General features: G+C 38.7%; 3 protein-coding genes across 18 annotated transcripts in view; all 3 read left to right on the forward strand.

Moving 5' to 3' along the window:
* LOC104906875 (serine carboxypeptidase-like 7) overlaps positions 1-4,142 on the forward strand; it is a 66,061-nt gene extending 61,919 nt beyond the window's left edge. The window contains exons 14-15 of one of the 2 annotated variants that reach the window (XM_048641323.2): positions 3,167-3,275; positions 3,887-4,142. In XM_048641323.2, coding sequence (XP_048497280.1) covers positions 3,167-3,241 — 75 coding nt within the window. In that variant the 3' untranslated portion in view covers positions 3,242-3,275; positions 3,887-4,142. The remainder of the gene's footprint in view (positions 1-3,166; positions 3,276-3,886) is intronic. The other variant, XM_057393682.1, reaches the window with a different exon arrangement.
* A 2,370-nt stretch (positions 4,143-6,512) lies between these two features.
* On the forward strand, positions 6,513-10,530 carry LOC104906893 (uncharacterized). The gene is made up of 5 exons (XM_048640328.1): positions 6,513-7,019; positions 7,085-8,180; positions 8,356-8,905; positions 8,978-9,223; positions 10,203-10,530. The coding sequence occupies exons 1-5, from the start codon at positions 6,513-6,515 to the stop codon at positions 10,528-10,530; spliced, it is 2,727 nt and encodes a 908-aa protein (XP_048496285.1).
* Positions 10,531-16,630: 6,100 nt separating this feature from the next.
* Positions 16,631-17,748, forward strand: part of LOC104906873 (serine carboxypeptidase-like 7) — a 40,144-nt gene continuing 39,026 nt past the window's right edge. For 5 of the 15 annotated variants that reach the window (XR_007272661.2, XR_007272662.2, XM_019252496.3 and 2 more), the window contains exons 1-2: positions 16,631-16,949; positions 17,113-17,258. Coding sequence is in view for 11 of the 15 variants with exons in the window: in XM_019252496.3 (XP_019108041.1) it covers positions 16,795-16,949; positions 17,113-17,258 (301 nt within the window). In the remaining 4 variants the exon portion in view is untranslated. The remainder of the gene's footprint in view (positions 16,950-17,112; positions 17,259-17,748) is intronic. The other 10 variants (XM_019252492.3, XM_019252493.3, XM_019252494.3 and 7 more) reach the window with 7 other exon arrangements.

Here is a 17,748-nt window from a genome sequence, read left to right on the forward strand (position 1 = left end):
AAAAACGTTGATTTGCGTCGGACCCTGGACCCCTATTTGCGTCGGACTTGGGTCCGACGGCACAGGTCACGACGCAGATGACCTGAAATTGATATGTGTTGTATGCGAAAACGACGCAGATTAGTTAGCTATTTGCATCGCACGTTGTATACGGTGCGACGCAGATGGCTACCCCAGCCCAACACCAAGCTCAAGGGGTAATGTGCGTCGCACAGACGCACATCGCCTAGGGTCGATGAAACAATACATCACGACATCACCAAATGCAACGACGAAGCGAACACATTGCGAAATTCAAAAAAATATGTACAAAATCAAGAACTAAAAACAACAAAAAAATTAAAAAAAAAATGTGCAGATCTAAAAGAATGTAGAAATACAATGAAAAATTGAGGCAACAATTTGTTAATCTAATCAAAAAATACTCTAAAAATCCTAAAATTGAATCTCTTAACAACTAATGTAATACAACTAAAGATCCTAAAAACCTGAGAATGAGCGATGCTCGATGACGGGAGATCTAAAACCTTGTGGCTTCTCGATGGCGACCGTAACAATGACGACCGCAACAACACCAACATCAACAAACTCTGACGTAATGCAATGCAACAGACGGAATTAGCGTGACGAGGAGAGAGAGATTGAAGCACTGCAAATTTTCAAAATTTTACTCAAAATCAATAATAATTATCACAAACATAAATTAATCAACATTCAACTGATGAAGAGAAAGAGAAAAGGAGAAGAAACAACGGAGGTAGGGTGAGAAAAAGCAACTCAAAAATCAAAATCGAGTTTTAAAACAAAGGCGATTGTCTACTGAAATCGCTGAAATTAGGGCTGATGTTCTATTAACTCAAGATGCTGTCAAAGGAGTTCATTCAATGATATTCTCAGACTGATGCTGTCAAAGGATTTCATTCAATGATATTATTCTCGTAGATTGCATTTTCTTTAGAATTTGGGAATGTTGAAAGAGCGACAAGGAGAGAGAGAGAGAGGCGGGTGTTTTAGGGCTTGAGGGTTTGAGGGTGAGAGAGATGCGCAGTGAGAGAGAGAGGCGCAGTGAGAGAGAGAGGCGGGTGTTTGAGGGTTTGAGGGTTTGAGGGTGAGAGTGAGGCGCAGTGAGAGAGAGAGGCGGGTGTTTTAGGGTTTGAGATGAGAGAAAGGCGCGGTGCTTTAGTAAACAAGTGAGTTGGGCCTTGGACTGATCTGCGTCGGACAGGTTAGAGGGTCCGATGCATACACTACTAGAAATAGAGTACTTTCTCAACATAATTGTCCCAACACTTTACTTAAGCGTTAAATACAATTAATAAATTGCGTTTTTTCTCAACGCTTTTATGTGTTGCAATATTTCTCATCACAGAAAATCGTTGAGAGTTAGTTATCACGTGCCCACCACATGTCAACCTAAACCGCGCTCTTCTCAATTTTTTTTATGAAAACTTCTCTCTCTTGACCGCGTAATAGGCGGTAACCACTAACCACGCACCTAAGTACTGGAATACTTGAGTGTGAGCAAATTCTCAACCGTAATTTCACAGTTTGCTGTGTTCTTGTATTTGATAGATATGGGTGAGCAAATTTGATCTTCATATTCAAGGTTGTTAATGCTTTTCGAGCCAATTCTTCATATTCAAGGTTAATTTTTTTGAGCAAATTTTGCAAATTCAAGCATACTCGGTTGATTTTCTTCTGCAAATCACTCAAGGTCAGTGCTTTTGAGAAAATTCTTTATATTTTGTTGTTTATGAAAGGAAAAAAAGTTCTAGATTAATCCCAACTTTCATTCAATTAGTTCCGACGAAGTGTAAATTCCCTAATTAGCATATCTTCTTTTGTCCACGCAACACCTAAGTGACATTCTGGGAATTTTGTTGAAATTTAATGAGGTTTATGTGACTTTATGCTGTTTTTTATTTAGGCTTGTAGAATTTACAACAAATTGTACTGCGATTATTAACTGCGAGTTAAAACAAGTTTACCAACATAGCTATGGCAATGCTAAAAGAAATGGCGTTAGATTATTGAATAAAATTGCGGAGCGATTATCAGTGCTTATCTTAATATAATTAGTTAAATGTAGTGGCTGATGGTACTTTCTGGCCACAATTTAAGAGGTATTCAGGCAAATTATGTCAATTTTGTGAGGGGTGAGATAAGATTTATGTATCAGAAATTTAGAATATTGCACATTTTGTTTAGCTGTCTGTGATGTTTATAGTTGGAAGAGCTCGAGAATTGTTGGAATGTAGTTGCTACCTCGTTGTGGCTTTACTCTGGTTACATGTTTCCAAATCCATGGCAATTAGTTATCTTGTAGATGCTACTTGGACTCGGATCTAAACTATCCCATAGATGACCCATACTAATTTACTGATCTTATTAAAAATCCTCACATCAGACATGAAAGAAAGAAAACATAAAAGGAAAAAGGAAAAAAATGAGGAGAAAGTATTATTAAGGATGAAAAAGGAAAATAAAAAAAGGAAGGCAAGAAGTCATCAACCATCATCACATTCACATCAAGCAGAAAAAACAATCTAAAAGACTAATTGTTGAGTGAAACTAACAAAGTGCAAAGGAGGTGAAATTGTAAAATTGGCAAAGCCGGGCAGGGCCTTAACTATGGTGTCTTTGGTAGTTGGAATGGAGTTGAAGTTAGATGTTGTTTATATTTGGCTGTGGTATACATGGGAATTTATGTTAGAAGCTATTATTGGAATTTTTGTTAGCTACTTAAGACGCACCATGTAATAAAGCTACTTCTTATGATTCAGATTTATTGGTTTGTTCTCACTTTTTTTTTTTGTAAGAAGCTTCTTTGAGCAATAGCCAATTTTAGTCTCAAAGGATTAGTTTTTTCTATATCAGCTAGTAAAGTAGGTGGGGAAGTTAGTAGCTCTTGATATGGTGGGACAAGGTTAAGCTAGGTAGCACGGATATGGATATGGGAACAAGAGGAGAGAGAATTAAGGAGAAATTGGAGAGAGAATTGAAGCCTGTAGAGTTGGAACTTGAGGATATATCTTACCAGCATGCTGGGCATAGGGGAGTTAAGGGGAGTGATGGGGAAACACATTTCAATTTGAAAATAGTTTCTAATGAGTTTGAAGGGAAGAGCTTGGTCAATAGGCGTAGAATGATTTATGGTTTGTTGCAGGATGAATTGGAAGGAGGTTTACATGCTTTGTCAATCATTTCCAAGACACCAACTGAAGTAGAACAAGGAAGGTAGACATAATTAAGAGGAGCAGAAGTCTACAAAAGAGGTTAATTTTTTTATATATATAACTTATTTCAACCCAGAATTTGGTGTTTCCCCCCCCCCCCCGCTTTTATGGTCTATGATAATCACTGTACCTACAATTTTACTCATTGCGACTACTCTTCCATGTTGAGAATTTTTATCTTGAGATTAGATATTTGTTTCTGCCTATATTGATTAGTTCCTTGTACATTCTCAGCTTCTGTTGATTGCTTCAAATAGTGCTTAGACAGTCTTTAGGTAATCTATAGCTCATGCTAATATGGTGGCTTGTTATGGGTAATATATGTAGTCTGTACCATACTCATTTGGAATGCTATCATGGTTACTATTGGAATGATTTTACTGTTTGTTGTTGCATGGATTAGACTTGATGCTTGGAATGCTTGGAATGATATTTGTTTGAACAGTTGGAGTATAAAAGCCTAAGTTAAAGGAATCAAAATTATACATTAGGTTAATTTTTTTTATATATATAACTTATTAAAAGATGACAAAGAAGCTCCCACCAGTCTGGAAATAGTGAGTTTCGTATCTTCGTTCAGATTGCTTAACCTTCTGCTTCCGTTGTGAAATTGTTGCATGAGCTTTAATAACTCACTTTTCTTCTTGCAGCGAGTCTACAACCGTCAGCACCCTTGTGGCTTGATCTTGGTGGTTAAAGATGATGCTAGCTTCAGGGCAGGGTAGGGCTAGCTGGGTTATGGTCAGAACTTTACCTTTTCCATAGGAAGTGTTGTAGTCGGACTCGAGATCTTTTATTTCATACTTGGTTGGTTTTTGTGCCCGAAGGCCTTCAAAATTTAATTTTGTTCTCTCTTGGAGATTTTGCTGAATTTATGAAAGTTATATCATTATGAATTTATGAGTATAGACTGCTCAAGAATACTGACAACTATAGCGATATTGATTATGATTTTGGCTGCTGGGTGATGACTGAGTAACTTTACACAATTTCCACCTTCTGACCTAGAACTCTGATGAGCAAGTAAGATCAGTAGAGGGCTTAGAAGCTGGAAGAAGTCTGCCGTTATGTATGTTGTATGATTGACTTATATATTCATGTCTTTTCTTTGATCTGATAAATTCTGGAGTCAGAGAATAGAATTAGGTTAGTATGGTTTAGCTAGGAGTAAATGTGTAAGGTATAAACATCACATACAGTTTTTCAGAGCTTTTGGGAGATAAATCAATAGACTCCTTAACATTTTCTACTTTCTTCTCTACAGAAATGGAGTGTCCAGTAGCATGGTATTTAGAAAAAAAGATAGACGAAAAAAGATAGACGAAAAAAAGATAGACGGAAAAACATAGCCCTTAAAATTAATTTCATATTAGATATAATTATGAAATTAATTTAATTTTCTATATGCTTTCGCACGTATCGCGTGCATAGGAAATTCTCACTGGTAACCCTCTACTATGGAACATTTGCAATGGTAAATCGTTTTTCTTTTGAGTTTCAAAAATAACCCTATACTTAGTAATATTATACAACTATGACATTAATGATGATTAAACCGTTAATTCAACCGTTAGTATTATCGGTTTACCTAACCCAGGTTAACCCCAACCCCCAGCCACCGCCCAACCACCATTGTCCCACCCCTTCACAAGAAACCCACTCCACCTGAACACCACCACACCACCATTGTCCCACCCCCTGAAACCAAAGGCTCATCGAAATCCCAACCTAAATAGCCTTGAAACAACTACCTATCAATCCAAAGCCCACTCCAGCCACCAAAAACACCATTTAACTACTTGAAACCCCCATCTCAATAAGATAAAGGAAGAGATAATCAGGGCCGGAGCGAAGCAAGCAAAGGAGGAAGGAAGACTCTAGCAAGAGACAGAGGAGGATAGCACCAACACCGACAAGCCACGGTCACAACAAGAGCAACGCAACAACAGTAGCAGCCCCATCGTGAAGGGGGTGAGAATAGAGTGACAATGAAGATCTATGGGGAGGCAGCAACATCATCAACGTGAAGGAGGAAAGAACAGAGTGATGGTGAAGATATGGGGAGGCAGCTGCGAAATAGAAATAGAGATGAGAGGAGAAGTCACGGGGAGGGACATAGTCATAAGGAGAACGAAAAAGTCATCAGAAGGGAGAGAGTGACAGAAGTATAGTGTTTTCAGTGGAAGAGTGGTGGTGGGTGGGGATTTAGTGGGTTAGGTAGTGGTTTGGGGTTAACTTGGGTTAGGATAGTAAATAGGTTTAACGATCCAAGTAACGGTTGAACCATCATTAATGTCACAGTTGTATAATATAATTAAGTATAAGGTTATTTTTGAAACTCAAAAGAAAAACGGTTTACCATTACAAATGTTCCATAGTACAAGGTTAACAGTGGGGATTTCCCTAAGTTAATTTCCTTTGTGTGCATATAAGTATGAAATGTTGAAAGGTTAGAACATTAATTATTAGTTTAGCTGAGATTAGACCTACAACTGTTTTGTTTTAGTTTCCTTTGGTGCTGAGTTTTTTATTCTTCCTCTGTACCATTATGTTAAGTTCATCTTTACTACTGGGTAAGTGCTACGTGATTGGCTTTTATTACACACATCTTATTGTATCTAATCATGTCTTTAATTTGTTCAGTGTTCCTAGAGTGACATGGCCTCATAGGTGTTGATTGCTCGCGAGTGCTATATTTCAGTTGTCCCAGAATAGTTGGATTGGATCTGCATTGAGTGTTTGTGTGATTGTGCGAGGTGAGTGCATCTTCTTACTCTTAACATATGATGTTATTTTTACATGTGTAGTATATTATAATATTTGATTCTAGGCACTTAAATACTTACACATGTTGAATTATAAGTCTTGATGTGGGTACTCTTACGAACATGATTACATCTATTCAATAACTCTATGATAAAGTTATTCTATGTATGATTTGATTATACTCTCTGTGAAATTCTTGATACTTTATAACCATATTATTCATGAGTATATAATGGTACTTTTGTTACCCTCGTAGTTATGAATGGGAACTACATTCTTATATGATAGTTTCGGTTTGCATTGAATAGATAATCTAATTTTTTTTCCCTTGTTTTTTTTAATGTAGACATACCTATGACAAAGCTTATATATAATTAGAGTTAGAATTTATGTATGATATAGTGGTATAAAAGATAGGGGATAAGCTCACACCTTCAAAATGATGATAGTATTTAATCTAACATGAACTTTTCGTTTTTATGATTCTTCATATTATTGTTTTGTGTAGCCATGGATACGAGTTGGATTAATTTACGAAATGATGATCCGGCTTTTTATAAAGGTTGCATGAATTTCATTGAGCTAGCTAAAGACACTCTTATAGAAGGAAAAACTCGATGTCCATGTAGTAAGTGCAAGTTGCGTAAATGGTATACTACGGATGATGTAGGGGGACATATTTTGTTTAACGGTTTTCACAAGGAGTATAGGAATTGGATCTTTCACCGTAAAAATGATGAAACAAGTAGTACCCAAGGACCTCTTAGTAGCCAAGAAACGATAGTAGGTCGAGACGATATTCGGGGCTTGCTAAATGATGCATTTAGTGTTAGCATTCCACCATCCACTTCTCAACCTCAAGATCAATCTTTTGAGGAACCACATTTGGAGGAGGAAGTATTAGGCGACATGCATGAGGAGGATGATTTCCCTTCTGAGGTAGATACTGAACTTCCATCCTTCAATACCAAAGAAGAAGAAATCAAATATAAAAGACTAATTGAAGCTTCTGATGAGGTGCTTTATGAGGGGTGTACTACATTTCAAAGCTATCATTTCTTTTGCATCTATTTCATCTTAAGTGTATGTTCCATTGGTCTGCCGAGTCATTCACAAAATTGCTTGAACTTCTGATAGATGCATTTCCTCAAATAATGGAATTTCCGTCATCCTATTATGAGGGAAAGAAGGTAATTAATGATTTGGGTCTAGGTTATGAGAAAATTGATGCTTGTCCTATTAATTGCATGTTGTATTGGGGTGACGCAGCGGAAAAAGATGAGTGCCAAATCTGTCATACGTCGAGGTGGAAGGCGGCTAAAGGTAAGGAGGGTGATATAAGTGAGAAAGGTAAAGAAGCCTGTAAGAAAGGTGAGCCAGCTAAGGTTATGCGATATTTTCCTCTTATTCCTAGGTTAAAGAGAATTTACATGTCATCAAAAACAGCAAAAGACATGAGATGGCACAAAGATGATCGCGACAATGATGGTATGTTAAGGCACCCAACAGATGCTTTGGCTTGGAAACGATTTGATGAAAAATATCATGAATTCGCCGGAGATCCTCGTAGTGTTAGATTGGGTTTAGCAAGTGATGGTTTTAACCCTTATCGTTTAATGAATACCAATCATAGCACATGGCCGGTGGTCTTGATTCCTTATAATCTACCACCATGGCTTTGTATGAAACTATCATCTTTTATTTTATCTTTAATAATTCCTGGGAAATTTGGTCCGGGGATAGATATTGATGTGTACCTGCAACCATTAATTCATGAGTTAAAAATGTTATGGGAAGGTGTTGATGCTTTTGATGCTCATAGTGGGCAAAATTTTAAGCTCCGAGCAGCCCTACACTCTACTATTAGTGACTTTCCGGCATATGCCATGTTATCTGGATGGAGTACAAAAGGTTATAAGGCTTGCCCTATATGCACCCATTCTACTAACTCATATAGATTTGGAGGTAAGATTTGTTACCTCGGGTTTCGAAAATGGTTACCTGTTGATCATCCTTATCGTAGTGAAGCTGCTTTATTTGATGGTAAACCGGAATATGGTATTGCTCCAGTTCGTGAAAGTGGATCGGAGGTCTTGAAGCAACAAGAAGGGATCATACATGTTTACGGAAAGACTAACATATCTTCTAAGAAGAGTCGGAAAAAAAGGGAGAGGACAAGTTGGTGCGTCTGCTGATGAAGTTAACGATGGTCCTTGTGAGGATGATGTTAATGAAGTTCTTTGGAGTAAAAGAAGCGCATTTTTTGACTTGGAGCACACCCTTTTGAGGCATAGCTTAGATGTCATGCATATTGAAAAGAATGTGTGTGATAATCTATTGGGAACTCTTTTAGACATGGATAAGAGGAGAGATGATGAAAATGCTAGAAAAGCTCTTAAAGAATTGGGGATAAGGCCACATCTTTGGCTTCAACCTCATGCGAATAGAGTATCGTACATGCCTCCAGCTTCATACACCATGTCTTTAATAGAGAAAGATCGATTTTTAAGAGTTCTGAAAAAGATGAAAGTTCCTGACGGATATGGATCAAACTTGTACAGGTGTGTCAATGTGAAACAACGGAAGCTTATTAATATGAAAAGTCATGACAATCATGTCATGATGCAAGATATCCTTCCCGTTGCTTTAAGAGCAGCGAAGGCTACAAAAGTGATCGATTTGCTTGGCGAGTTATCTTACTTCTTCAAGAAATTATGCTCCAATGTGCTTGATCCAGACGAATTAGATGACGTTCAATCGAAGGTAGAACTTACTCTCTATAAGATGGAGAAGGAGTTTTTGCCAACTTTTTTCACAATAATGGTTCATCTACTAATCCATTTGGTTGAAGAGGTCAAACTCGGTGGACCTGTTCATTATAGATGGATGTATCCCATAGAAAGGTCGGTATTTTCTAAAATTGTTTTTAGACAATTTTTTTCCCTGTTACAATAACATAATAACATTACTTGAAGGTACTTAGCCTATCTGAAATCTCACGTAAGTAATAAGGCCCAGCCTGAGAGGTCAATTGCTGAAGGATACTTGCTGAGGGAGACTCTTACATTTTGTTCGAGATACTTGGAAGGTGTGGAGACCGTATTAAATAGACCTAAAAGGAATGATGATGGCATTTCAGACTTAGATGCATATCTCTATAACTCTGGGGGTCGTGTTATTGGGATGACACAAAATGTTCTTCTTGATGATAGAAGTTTAAGGCAAGCACATCGTTATGTCTTTTGTTATGTTTTTTTTTTGTAAGGTTTTAAGAAGTTGATAGTAGACATTATCTAATTGACTTATTTGTGATCGAACAGAATATTTTAGTGTGTATTTAATCATTAGTGAATTAAGACAGATATTAATATTATTATTATATATATATATATATATATATATTATTGGTCATTTCTACTTAAGTATTTTTTATTGGAAAATCGCTTATAATATATTATATTTGATCCATATCCAATTAAATAATGACTATTATTATTAGATGTTTTTTCTAGGCTAAAATCATGACACTTTTTCGTGTTAAGAGTTCTTTTGGCTCTAAAAATTTATTTGTGGAGGTAAAATAATCTTGATGCTGGAATGTGTCTAGAGCATATTGCGCGACGCATAAAAGCGTTGAGAAACCCAACACAAAACAACGTCACGCATATTTTAAGACGCAAAAAAGCGTTGAGAAACTCAACACAAAAAAGCGTCACAAGTCATACTGGACGCGTCTCTGTGTTAAGAATCGCAACGTAGGAAAGCGTCGAGAATTCTCCACGCCTAAAATCTCGACGCTTTTACAAAGCGTTGAGAATCGTTTTCTCAACGCATTTTTCTGTCTAGAATATTGAGGAAAAGCGTTGAGAAAACACTCTTTTTCTAGTAGTGATATTGCCTTTGTGCGTCGCACATAACCCTTAGTGCAACGCAGATTGGCCTCCGTTTCTCCACACTACAACGCAACAATATGCGTCGCACCACAGAAACATGCGACGCACAAAGGCAATATGCGTCGCACACACAGAGGGTGCGACACATATTGCGCATGCTCGTATACCTGATATGTTTGTTGATGTTTGCGTCGTACACTGTGTGGCGTGCGATGCAAAGAGGGTTTTTGCGTCATTTCCGTTTTAGTGCAACGCACATCAGGGGATGCAAATCGTCGTTTTTCTACTAGTGATTGGTGATCCTTAGAGAAAGGACAAATTTCTTCTTTTTGGACGTGCAAGCTGATCGTGAAAGAGGTCGCACTTCTCGGAATGGGAGTATTTCAAAGAGAGCAATGGCATCAAGTAGACCAAGCTCTTCTTGTGAGCCCAGTGATACCCGATCAAGCAGGTTGCTGTCAAGCAATGGTCGTGTCTCTACAACTCAAAGGATTCAACCCGGTTATGAGTCTAAGACATCAGCCCTTTCCCGTGTTTTTGGGCCCCAGATGCTGCATAAAGAAGAGATGGATCAAAGATCTCAAGCCTACATTTTAAAAGGTTTTCACCTGGGTTCTCTGAGAAAATGTAAATGATCAGTTCATATCTGACACTCGAAAAGCTTAACGGGTTATTTCATTTCCTTGCAATGGTTGTGCTCTTCCAGATCCTTTGGCCATCAAATAATCAAATGGCCTTGTAATCCTCCCACATACCGTCCCGAGTGAAGGGGGAAAGGAAAAGGAAATGGAAATCACTCTAGAAATTTGTCTATATGTTGAGACTTGGACGGTGATGTTTGTGATGACTAATGAATAATTTTGGTGTATGATATGATGAGAGTCATGAGACACTTTGGCAACGAACAATATGCTGTTTTAGAACTTTATGCTGAAACAGATTTATTAGTATCGTTAAATGTCAAAAGTATAACATTCTTCATCAAAAAAAAGGTAGATAAAAATAATTAAAAGAAACGAAAAATTATTTTAAATAAGTCAACCTTTGCGTGGTCTTCCAATTTCAAGTCTAACTTTTGATTATTCCTAGTCAAGTTAGGCTTGTAAGGCTATTTTCTTCTATTGAGTTTTAACCTGTTTGTGACCTATTTAGTAGGTTACATGTGCCACGTGTCGCCAAATGATTGGTTTGTTTTTTTTTTGTTTTTTTTCTCACTAACCCCTCCTCTTGTCATCTTTCTCTTCCCTCTTCCTTAGACCACCCCCACCCCTCCCCTGCCCCTGCACTCCCACCAGCAGCTTTCCCCACCCCACTCCTCCCCTCCCCTGCCCCTGCTGCCTTTCCACCAGCAACACCCCCCCACTCCACCCCTCTCCCACCTCGCCCACGAGCACCCTTCCTCCTCCCCACGCACCCCACCCCCACCCCTCCCCCACCTCGCCCACCAGCACCGTTCCTCCTCCCCATGCAGCCCCCCCCGCGCCTCCCCTCCCTCACTCTCGCCGGCACACTCGTCTCCGTCCTCCTCCCTCACTCTCGCCGGAAGCCCGCAACCGTAGTCCTTTAGATCAGCTGCCTCCTCCATGTCTTTCTGGGCTGAAACGAGGGTGGGAGAGGGGGAGGCACGGGATTCAATTCGAAGGGGTGAGGACGGGGAAGCGCGGTCGGAGGGGTGGGGGAGGGGAAGCGATTTTACGGCGAGGAGGGGGGAGGTGCGGGACTCGAAGTGGGAAGGGGAGCGGGAGCGATTTTCCGGCAGGGGAGGGGGAGGCGCGGGATTCGAAAGGGGAAGGGGAGGGGGAGCGATTTTCCGGCGGGAGAGGGGGAGGCGCGGGATTCGAAGGGGGACAGGGAGGGGGAGCGATTTTCCGGCAGGGGAGGGGGTGGCGCGAGATTCGAAGGGGGAAGGGGATGGGGTGGTTGGGCAGTTGTTGTTGTGGGTGGGGTGGGGTGGGGTGGGGATGGTGTTGTGGGTTAATGGGTGGTTTTCAATTTTTGGGTGGGTTTTTGGGTTAATGGGTGGGTTATCAGTTTTTGGGTGGGTTAATGGGTGGGTTAATTGGTAAACTTTTTTATTTACCAATTTATCAGGTTACCGGTCATTTATCCTAATTAAAGTTAATGGTGCTACAAAGTTGACTTGACTAGGAATAATCAAAAGTTAGACTTGAAATTGGAAGACCACGCAAAGGTTGACTTAATTAAAACAATTTTTCCTAAAAGAAAAGAGAAGAAAGCTACTTATTGTAGAATGCATTGCGAAATAAAGGAAATTTTTTGAAAACAATTTTGCAATATTTTGACTTGAATGGTCCACCTTTATAATTTAGGTTTTATTTATTTATTTATTTGACCCTCTTGAGCAATTTTACTGCCATTGGAATTGAAAACAGATTTTTTTTCATTTTTTCATTCTTCCATTCCCTGCTTAATATTTGAACAAAGACAAAAAAAATATAGAGATTAGGGCATGTATCCCCATTGATGCGTCACTTCGGCATTCTGAAATCGATCATGTGATGACTGCATCTTGAGTTCTGATTACATTGCCTGAAATACAATGGTTAGTACATTTGAGTCAAACTCGAAGGCTGCCTACATATCCCCATTGCTCCAGGTGCATTTTATGGGGAATCAGACTCATCGTAGTTCATTGTTTTTAGAAAGAACTAAAGTTTTTTATTTAATAAAGCAGTTGTACTCATATTAAGCAACCTACGTACCCCAGGTGCTACATAGATGGAGTGATCTCACAGTGCAAGTTTTTTTTCTTTTGTGACACTAACAAGCTGGAATTTTTTTTTCTTTTTTCGATGGGTTAACCCCCTACATGACTTATACCGAAGGTTTTTTCTTTTGTGAGATGATCATGTAGCTTTGCGATAGACAAGAGCTATGTTGGTGGTTTGCTTGATGCGATGGCTGAGAGAATGACATTGGTTTGTGTCGTGACCATGCAACTGATGATATTGGCAGTACTTGAGGAGATTCAACCCTACGAGACTTGCCCCTGGGTGTCTAGGAAGTGGATGAATCCGACCTTGCTCGACTATTTTGCGAAAGATATCAACTTGGGATTGAGGTTGAGGTCGCGCCGACACTTTCCTTGCGGGCACTTCCTTATGGATTGGACTAATGATGCCTCGATCAACCGAGTTTTATTTGTAGTAAAGATTATGGCATCGATCCGTTTCATGCCCAAATTGGCGATAATAAGCACAAAGTTTGCTCATGTATGTTCCAGGAAGGGGTAAACAATGCACATATGTCGAGGCTTGAATTATACTTTGGCTCCGAAGGCAGATCATACACCATACTCAATGGTTCTTCCATCTTAGCGTATACCCTTCGATTTGTGTTGGGGGTTTCAAGATCTTCCCAAGGTCGTTTCTCTTACAATTTCAGAGCATCGATGTCAAATCCGTGTTATTCCATGTGCCTGAGGGAGGTGTACTTGATAGTAACCATGTGAAGATAATAAAAATTGTTCAGGTTTCGCAACAATATGAGCATGAACTCTTGATCAGTAATAGGGAAACGAAGTTGTATGCGGTTATGGGTGCATCTCGAACAAAAGTGCAAGAAAGGATTGGGTTTTTGTGAAATTAGATTAAAGTATCGGCCAATTTGTGAATATAGGATTGAGATTTTATTGAGTATGGTCCCAACTAACTTTATCCACATAATCCAAAGAATAGTACCAGTCCAAAACTGGTCCTTCTAAACTCTTGTCAAACAGCATGGGGTAATCTTCCTCTAGTATGCCCCATGGGTGTAAGGGATTCATAAATTTAACTAAGTGAAAAAAAGGATCACCGTTCCCGTCAAACTTCCAGAAATGTGGCGGTTCGCGATAGTGATCTTCACGTTGATATCCAGGAAAGAGAACCAATGATTTAGTGTGAACCTCTCGGATATGACCTACTGTCTTAAAATTCAAGTCAAAATCATCTGTCCTAGATCTCTTCTTTGAGTCATTATCATCATCTTGAGAATTGCCGACACAGGATTCCTCCGATGCTTCAACTGATGTATCATGAGTGCCAATGCTCGGAAACTCCTATTTTTTTCCTCGTCATCCTCACTATATTCTGGTTCCGTTTCTTCGGCACTTACATCTGGTGTGACTGTTGGGACCTCATTCATCCATGGATTTTCAAGTGCTGCTAGAATACAGTGGATAGTATAACCATCCAATCTAGAGCCCTCTACTTTGTTCAGATGCAATACCGATTTTCAGGTGTTGGAGATGGTCATAATTTCTAGATCACCAAAAATAGTCACAACACCCTGATCAGTGTGAAGCTTTACCTTCTGATGTGGAGTAGAGGTCACTGCTCTATTTTCATGCAGCTATGGTCTTCCTAATAAGAAGTTAAAACATGCTTGAATTTCAATGACCATGAATTCCACCTTATTTGCCACGGGACCACATTCAATGAGGAGGCTGACTAAACCCAGTACTTCTCTTTTAGCATTATCATATGCTTCAACCACCTGGTCGTATGACACCATATCTTGTTTTGAATAACCGAGTCTTGTTAGCACACGCAGAGGGCAAACATTGATTGTGGAGCCGTTGTCGATCAATACCCTAGGTATCTCCCATCCATTACAACGTATAGTGATGGGTAATGAGTTGTTGTGGTTGATATTATCAGGGAGATCATTTTCTATAAACATGAGAGTTCAATCTGCCCCATGAATAATCCCCACCATTTGGTCAGGCATTATAGAAGAACTTACAGAGGCTTCATTGAGATGCTTCAAAACGGCCGTGAGGTAGGGAATGCATTAACAACTTCTAGATGAAAACATTAGCATTTACTTCTTTCATGCGCTTGATAGCATTATCTTCCTTGTTACTATCCTCTATCATTGGCTCTTTGCCCTTTTCCTTCCTTCTCAAGACCTCCAAAGGATTTTCATCCTCCAAATGGGATGGTTTAAAATGGCAACGTGTTCTAGTCAAATGGGATATATCCACGTACTCCTCATCACCAAGATCATTGAGGCAGATGGGGCTCTGGTATGTATTTGGACTAGTGGAATGTCCTCTAGTGCTTTTCTTCATAATTGTCAAGGCCGAAGAGGCGTCTTCATCAGCATCAAAGTCCGAGATGAAGAAAGCACCATCATAATCCAAGGTTCCACACATGTCAGAGAATGGATCCTTGTTGAGAGTGAAACTAGGGTCTTTACAAGGCATCATTTTGACTTTTTCTCGAGTGTAATAGTCATAGACCAGAAACTTGTAACCTGCGGCTATTAGCATTTCATAAATTCGAGGAACTGTCTTGCTGATTAACTGGATTGGATCACATCCGTCTGACATTGAAGAGATTGCATTGATCGCCAATGAGGATTTATGATTAGGAAGGGGTTTTTTTTGTGATGTTGGGCTGATAGTCGTTTGGTTTAGCAGAAATGGAGCCTAAAGAGAGTTTTCCATCATCCACAAGATTTTGGATTTGATGCTTTAGAGCTATGTAGTGTTCAGTATTATGCTCCGGCTCTGATGGTATTCACAGTTTTAGTTAATTATGTCGTAACCGGGGTAAGGATTTTTAGGAGGTGGGCGTGGATTCAAGGGTTAAATGAGATTGGCCTTTTTAAGCTTGGATAGGTCTTGGGAATAAGTCATGTTCAAAGGAGTAAAGTTCCTTTATGGTCGTAACTAGAATGCAGAAGATGTGCCAATGACATGGATCACATTAGTTGTCTTAAGAGCTGTTGAATCATTGTTTTGGGTTCTTTTGTTATTTCCAAACTTTGCATTATAAGTAGTGCCGCCAATAGGTTCATCTTTCTTGACTACCCGCATTCTCATCGCGTCCTCAACTAGAGTTCCCGTAGCAATCAAAGCTTTGAAAGTCTGTAAATATTAGTACGCCATATGTTTCTGATAGACAAGAAGAAGGTAAATGTTTAAACAATATCGAGGACTTCGTCAAGGGGATCCTCTATCCACTTACCTATTTATTATTTGTATGGACGTTCTTATTTAAAAACTTGCTATTGAGAGCACGCTGCCAAAGTCAGGGTTAAGGTTCAAAATAAGCAAAAGGGGATCAACTATATATCCCCTGCTTAATGTTTGCAGATGATCGCTATTAATAATATGTGGTCAGTTCCGTGGATGATCACTTCCATCATCGATGACTCCAAGCTACTACTTACAAAGTTCAATTCATTCCAAGTTCGACATATCTTTAGGGAAGCAAATAGAGCGGCTGACTGGATCGTTAATGTTGATCATCTAATTAATTTTAATTTTCATATCTCAAATTGTAAAATTTTCACTTTCTTCTATTCTTATCTTCGATGTATTAGGTATTTCTCTTGAGAGGAGGGCAACCTAATACTTCTTCCGTTTCTAAATAAGTGCAACATTTGCATAGTGTTTACCATTCACAGTTTAAACTTTAATTATCTTTGGTGATTTACATTTTAGGAAAAACATAATCATGTGGGATCTTGTTAGATTCGGCTGAATGTGAATTTTTTTAATATCAACTTTTTATAATTTTTACTTATTGATAATTGAAGATATTAATATAATACATTGACAAACGTGAAAATAAGAAATGTTGCACTTATTTAGAAGCGGAGGAAGTAGATTTTTCATTCCTTATCTAGGAAAAAAAATTTGTGGAGAAGAGGAGCTAAGCGTATACTGCTCTAAATACTTCACCGGTCTACCCCATGTGTCACTATTATCATTATTTTTTGAATAGAACCCCTTGTGTGATTATTTAATTCTCTATCATATTGACACTTCATTCACACAATTATTTTACAATTTTACTCCTTCAGTTTCGCCATTCCGCCATTCCCATATGTAAAGATTATCCGCGTGATTGGTGATTCTAACAGTTCATCTAGATTGTATAGTAAAAATGGTAAAGCTAACAGTGAGAAACATACTTCAAATTCTTTTTGTTGAAATTTCCTTACTCCTTCTAATCCTAACAGCAATTTCTGCTTTTTCACCCAATATTGTCAAATCCATACCTGGGTATCCGGGCGACCTTCCATTTTATCTTGAAACTGGGTAATTTCTTTTTTCTGAATTGATACTTCCTCTGTTCCCTTGTGATGTTTCTAGTTAAAAATCTTTTTAAGAGACAAAAAACATCAGAAGATAAGTTTTATGTAATTCCTCGAACTTAATTTAGGTGGGTTTTGACATGGAAAATGAATTGAATTGCATGCAGGTATGTTGGGGTAGGAAAAGATGAAGAAGTGAAGCTATTTTACTACTTTATTAAGTCGGAGAGAGACCCTGAAAGAGACCCGCTTATGCTGTGGCTCACTGGAGGTCCTGGTTGCTCTGCTTTTTCCGGACTTGTTATAGAGATTGGTATGTTCTTTCTTTCTTCCTTTTGGAAATTTTAGAGGGTGATCTACTGACCTTTTGTTTTACAAATAACTAGATAGGTGGAATTTTGTAAATTGATTCTAGATGCTACCCTCAACTTTATATGAAGTAACTTTCGTGACCTTATTTTCTAAATTCTTTTTAACAAACCAGAAGCTAGTTAAGAAAAATGCTTTTTTTCCCGCAAAAAAGAGAGACTAACCTAAGTTCTTATTTCAAAATTTACGGGGTACCTTATAGTTTGTAAAATGCACCAGGTTTCCTTATTATTTCAATAAAATGCCATTAATGACTAACGGTATAAAGTTTCTATTAGTTATTAACCCTAATTAACATCTCTAATCCTAATTAACCCCTCTAATCCTAATTAACCCCTCCAAATTTTAAATTTTTTCCTATTTGTTGTAGAACCAAGACAAGGAGGAGAGAGGGTGTGAAATCAGGAGAGAATGTGTCTATGAGACATTGTGGA

Source organism: Beta vulgaris, chromosome 3, assembly GCF_026745355.1.
Source record: "Beta vulgaris subsp. vulgaris cultivar EL10 chromosome 3, EL10.2, whole genome shotgun sequence".
In the NCBI taxonomy this organism is placed as follows: Eukaryota; Viridiplantae; Streptophyta; class Magnoliopsida; order Caryophyllales; family Amaranthaceae; genus Beta; species Beta vulgaris.

Coding starts and splice junctions, on each gene's coding strand:
- LOC104906893 (XM_048640328.1), top strand. CDS start 6,513: ATGGATACGAGTTGGATTAATTTACGAAATGATGATCCGGCTTTTTAT. Junction 8,181..8,355: donor GAAAAAAAGGGAGAGGACAA/GTTGGTGCGTCT, acceptor GAACTCTTTTAG/ACATGGATAAGAGGAGAGAT. Junction 9,224..10,202: donor CTTGATGATAGAAGTTTAAG/GCAAGCACATCG, acceptor GGTGATCCTTAG/AGAAAGGACAAATTTCTTCT.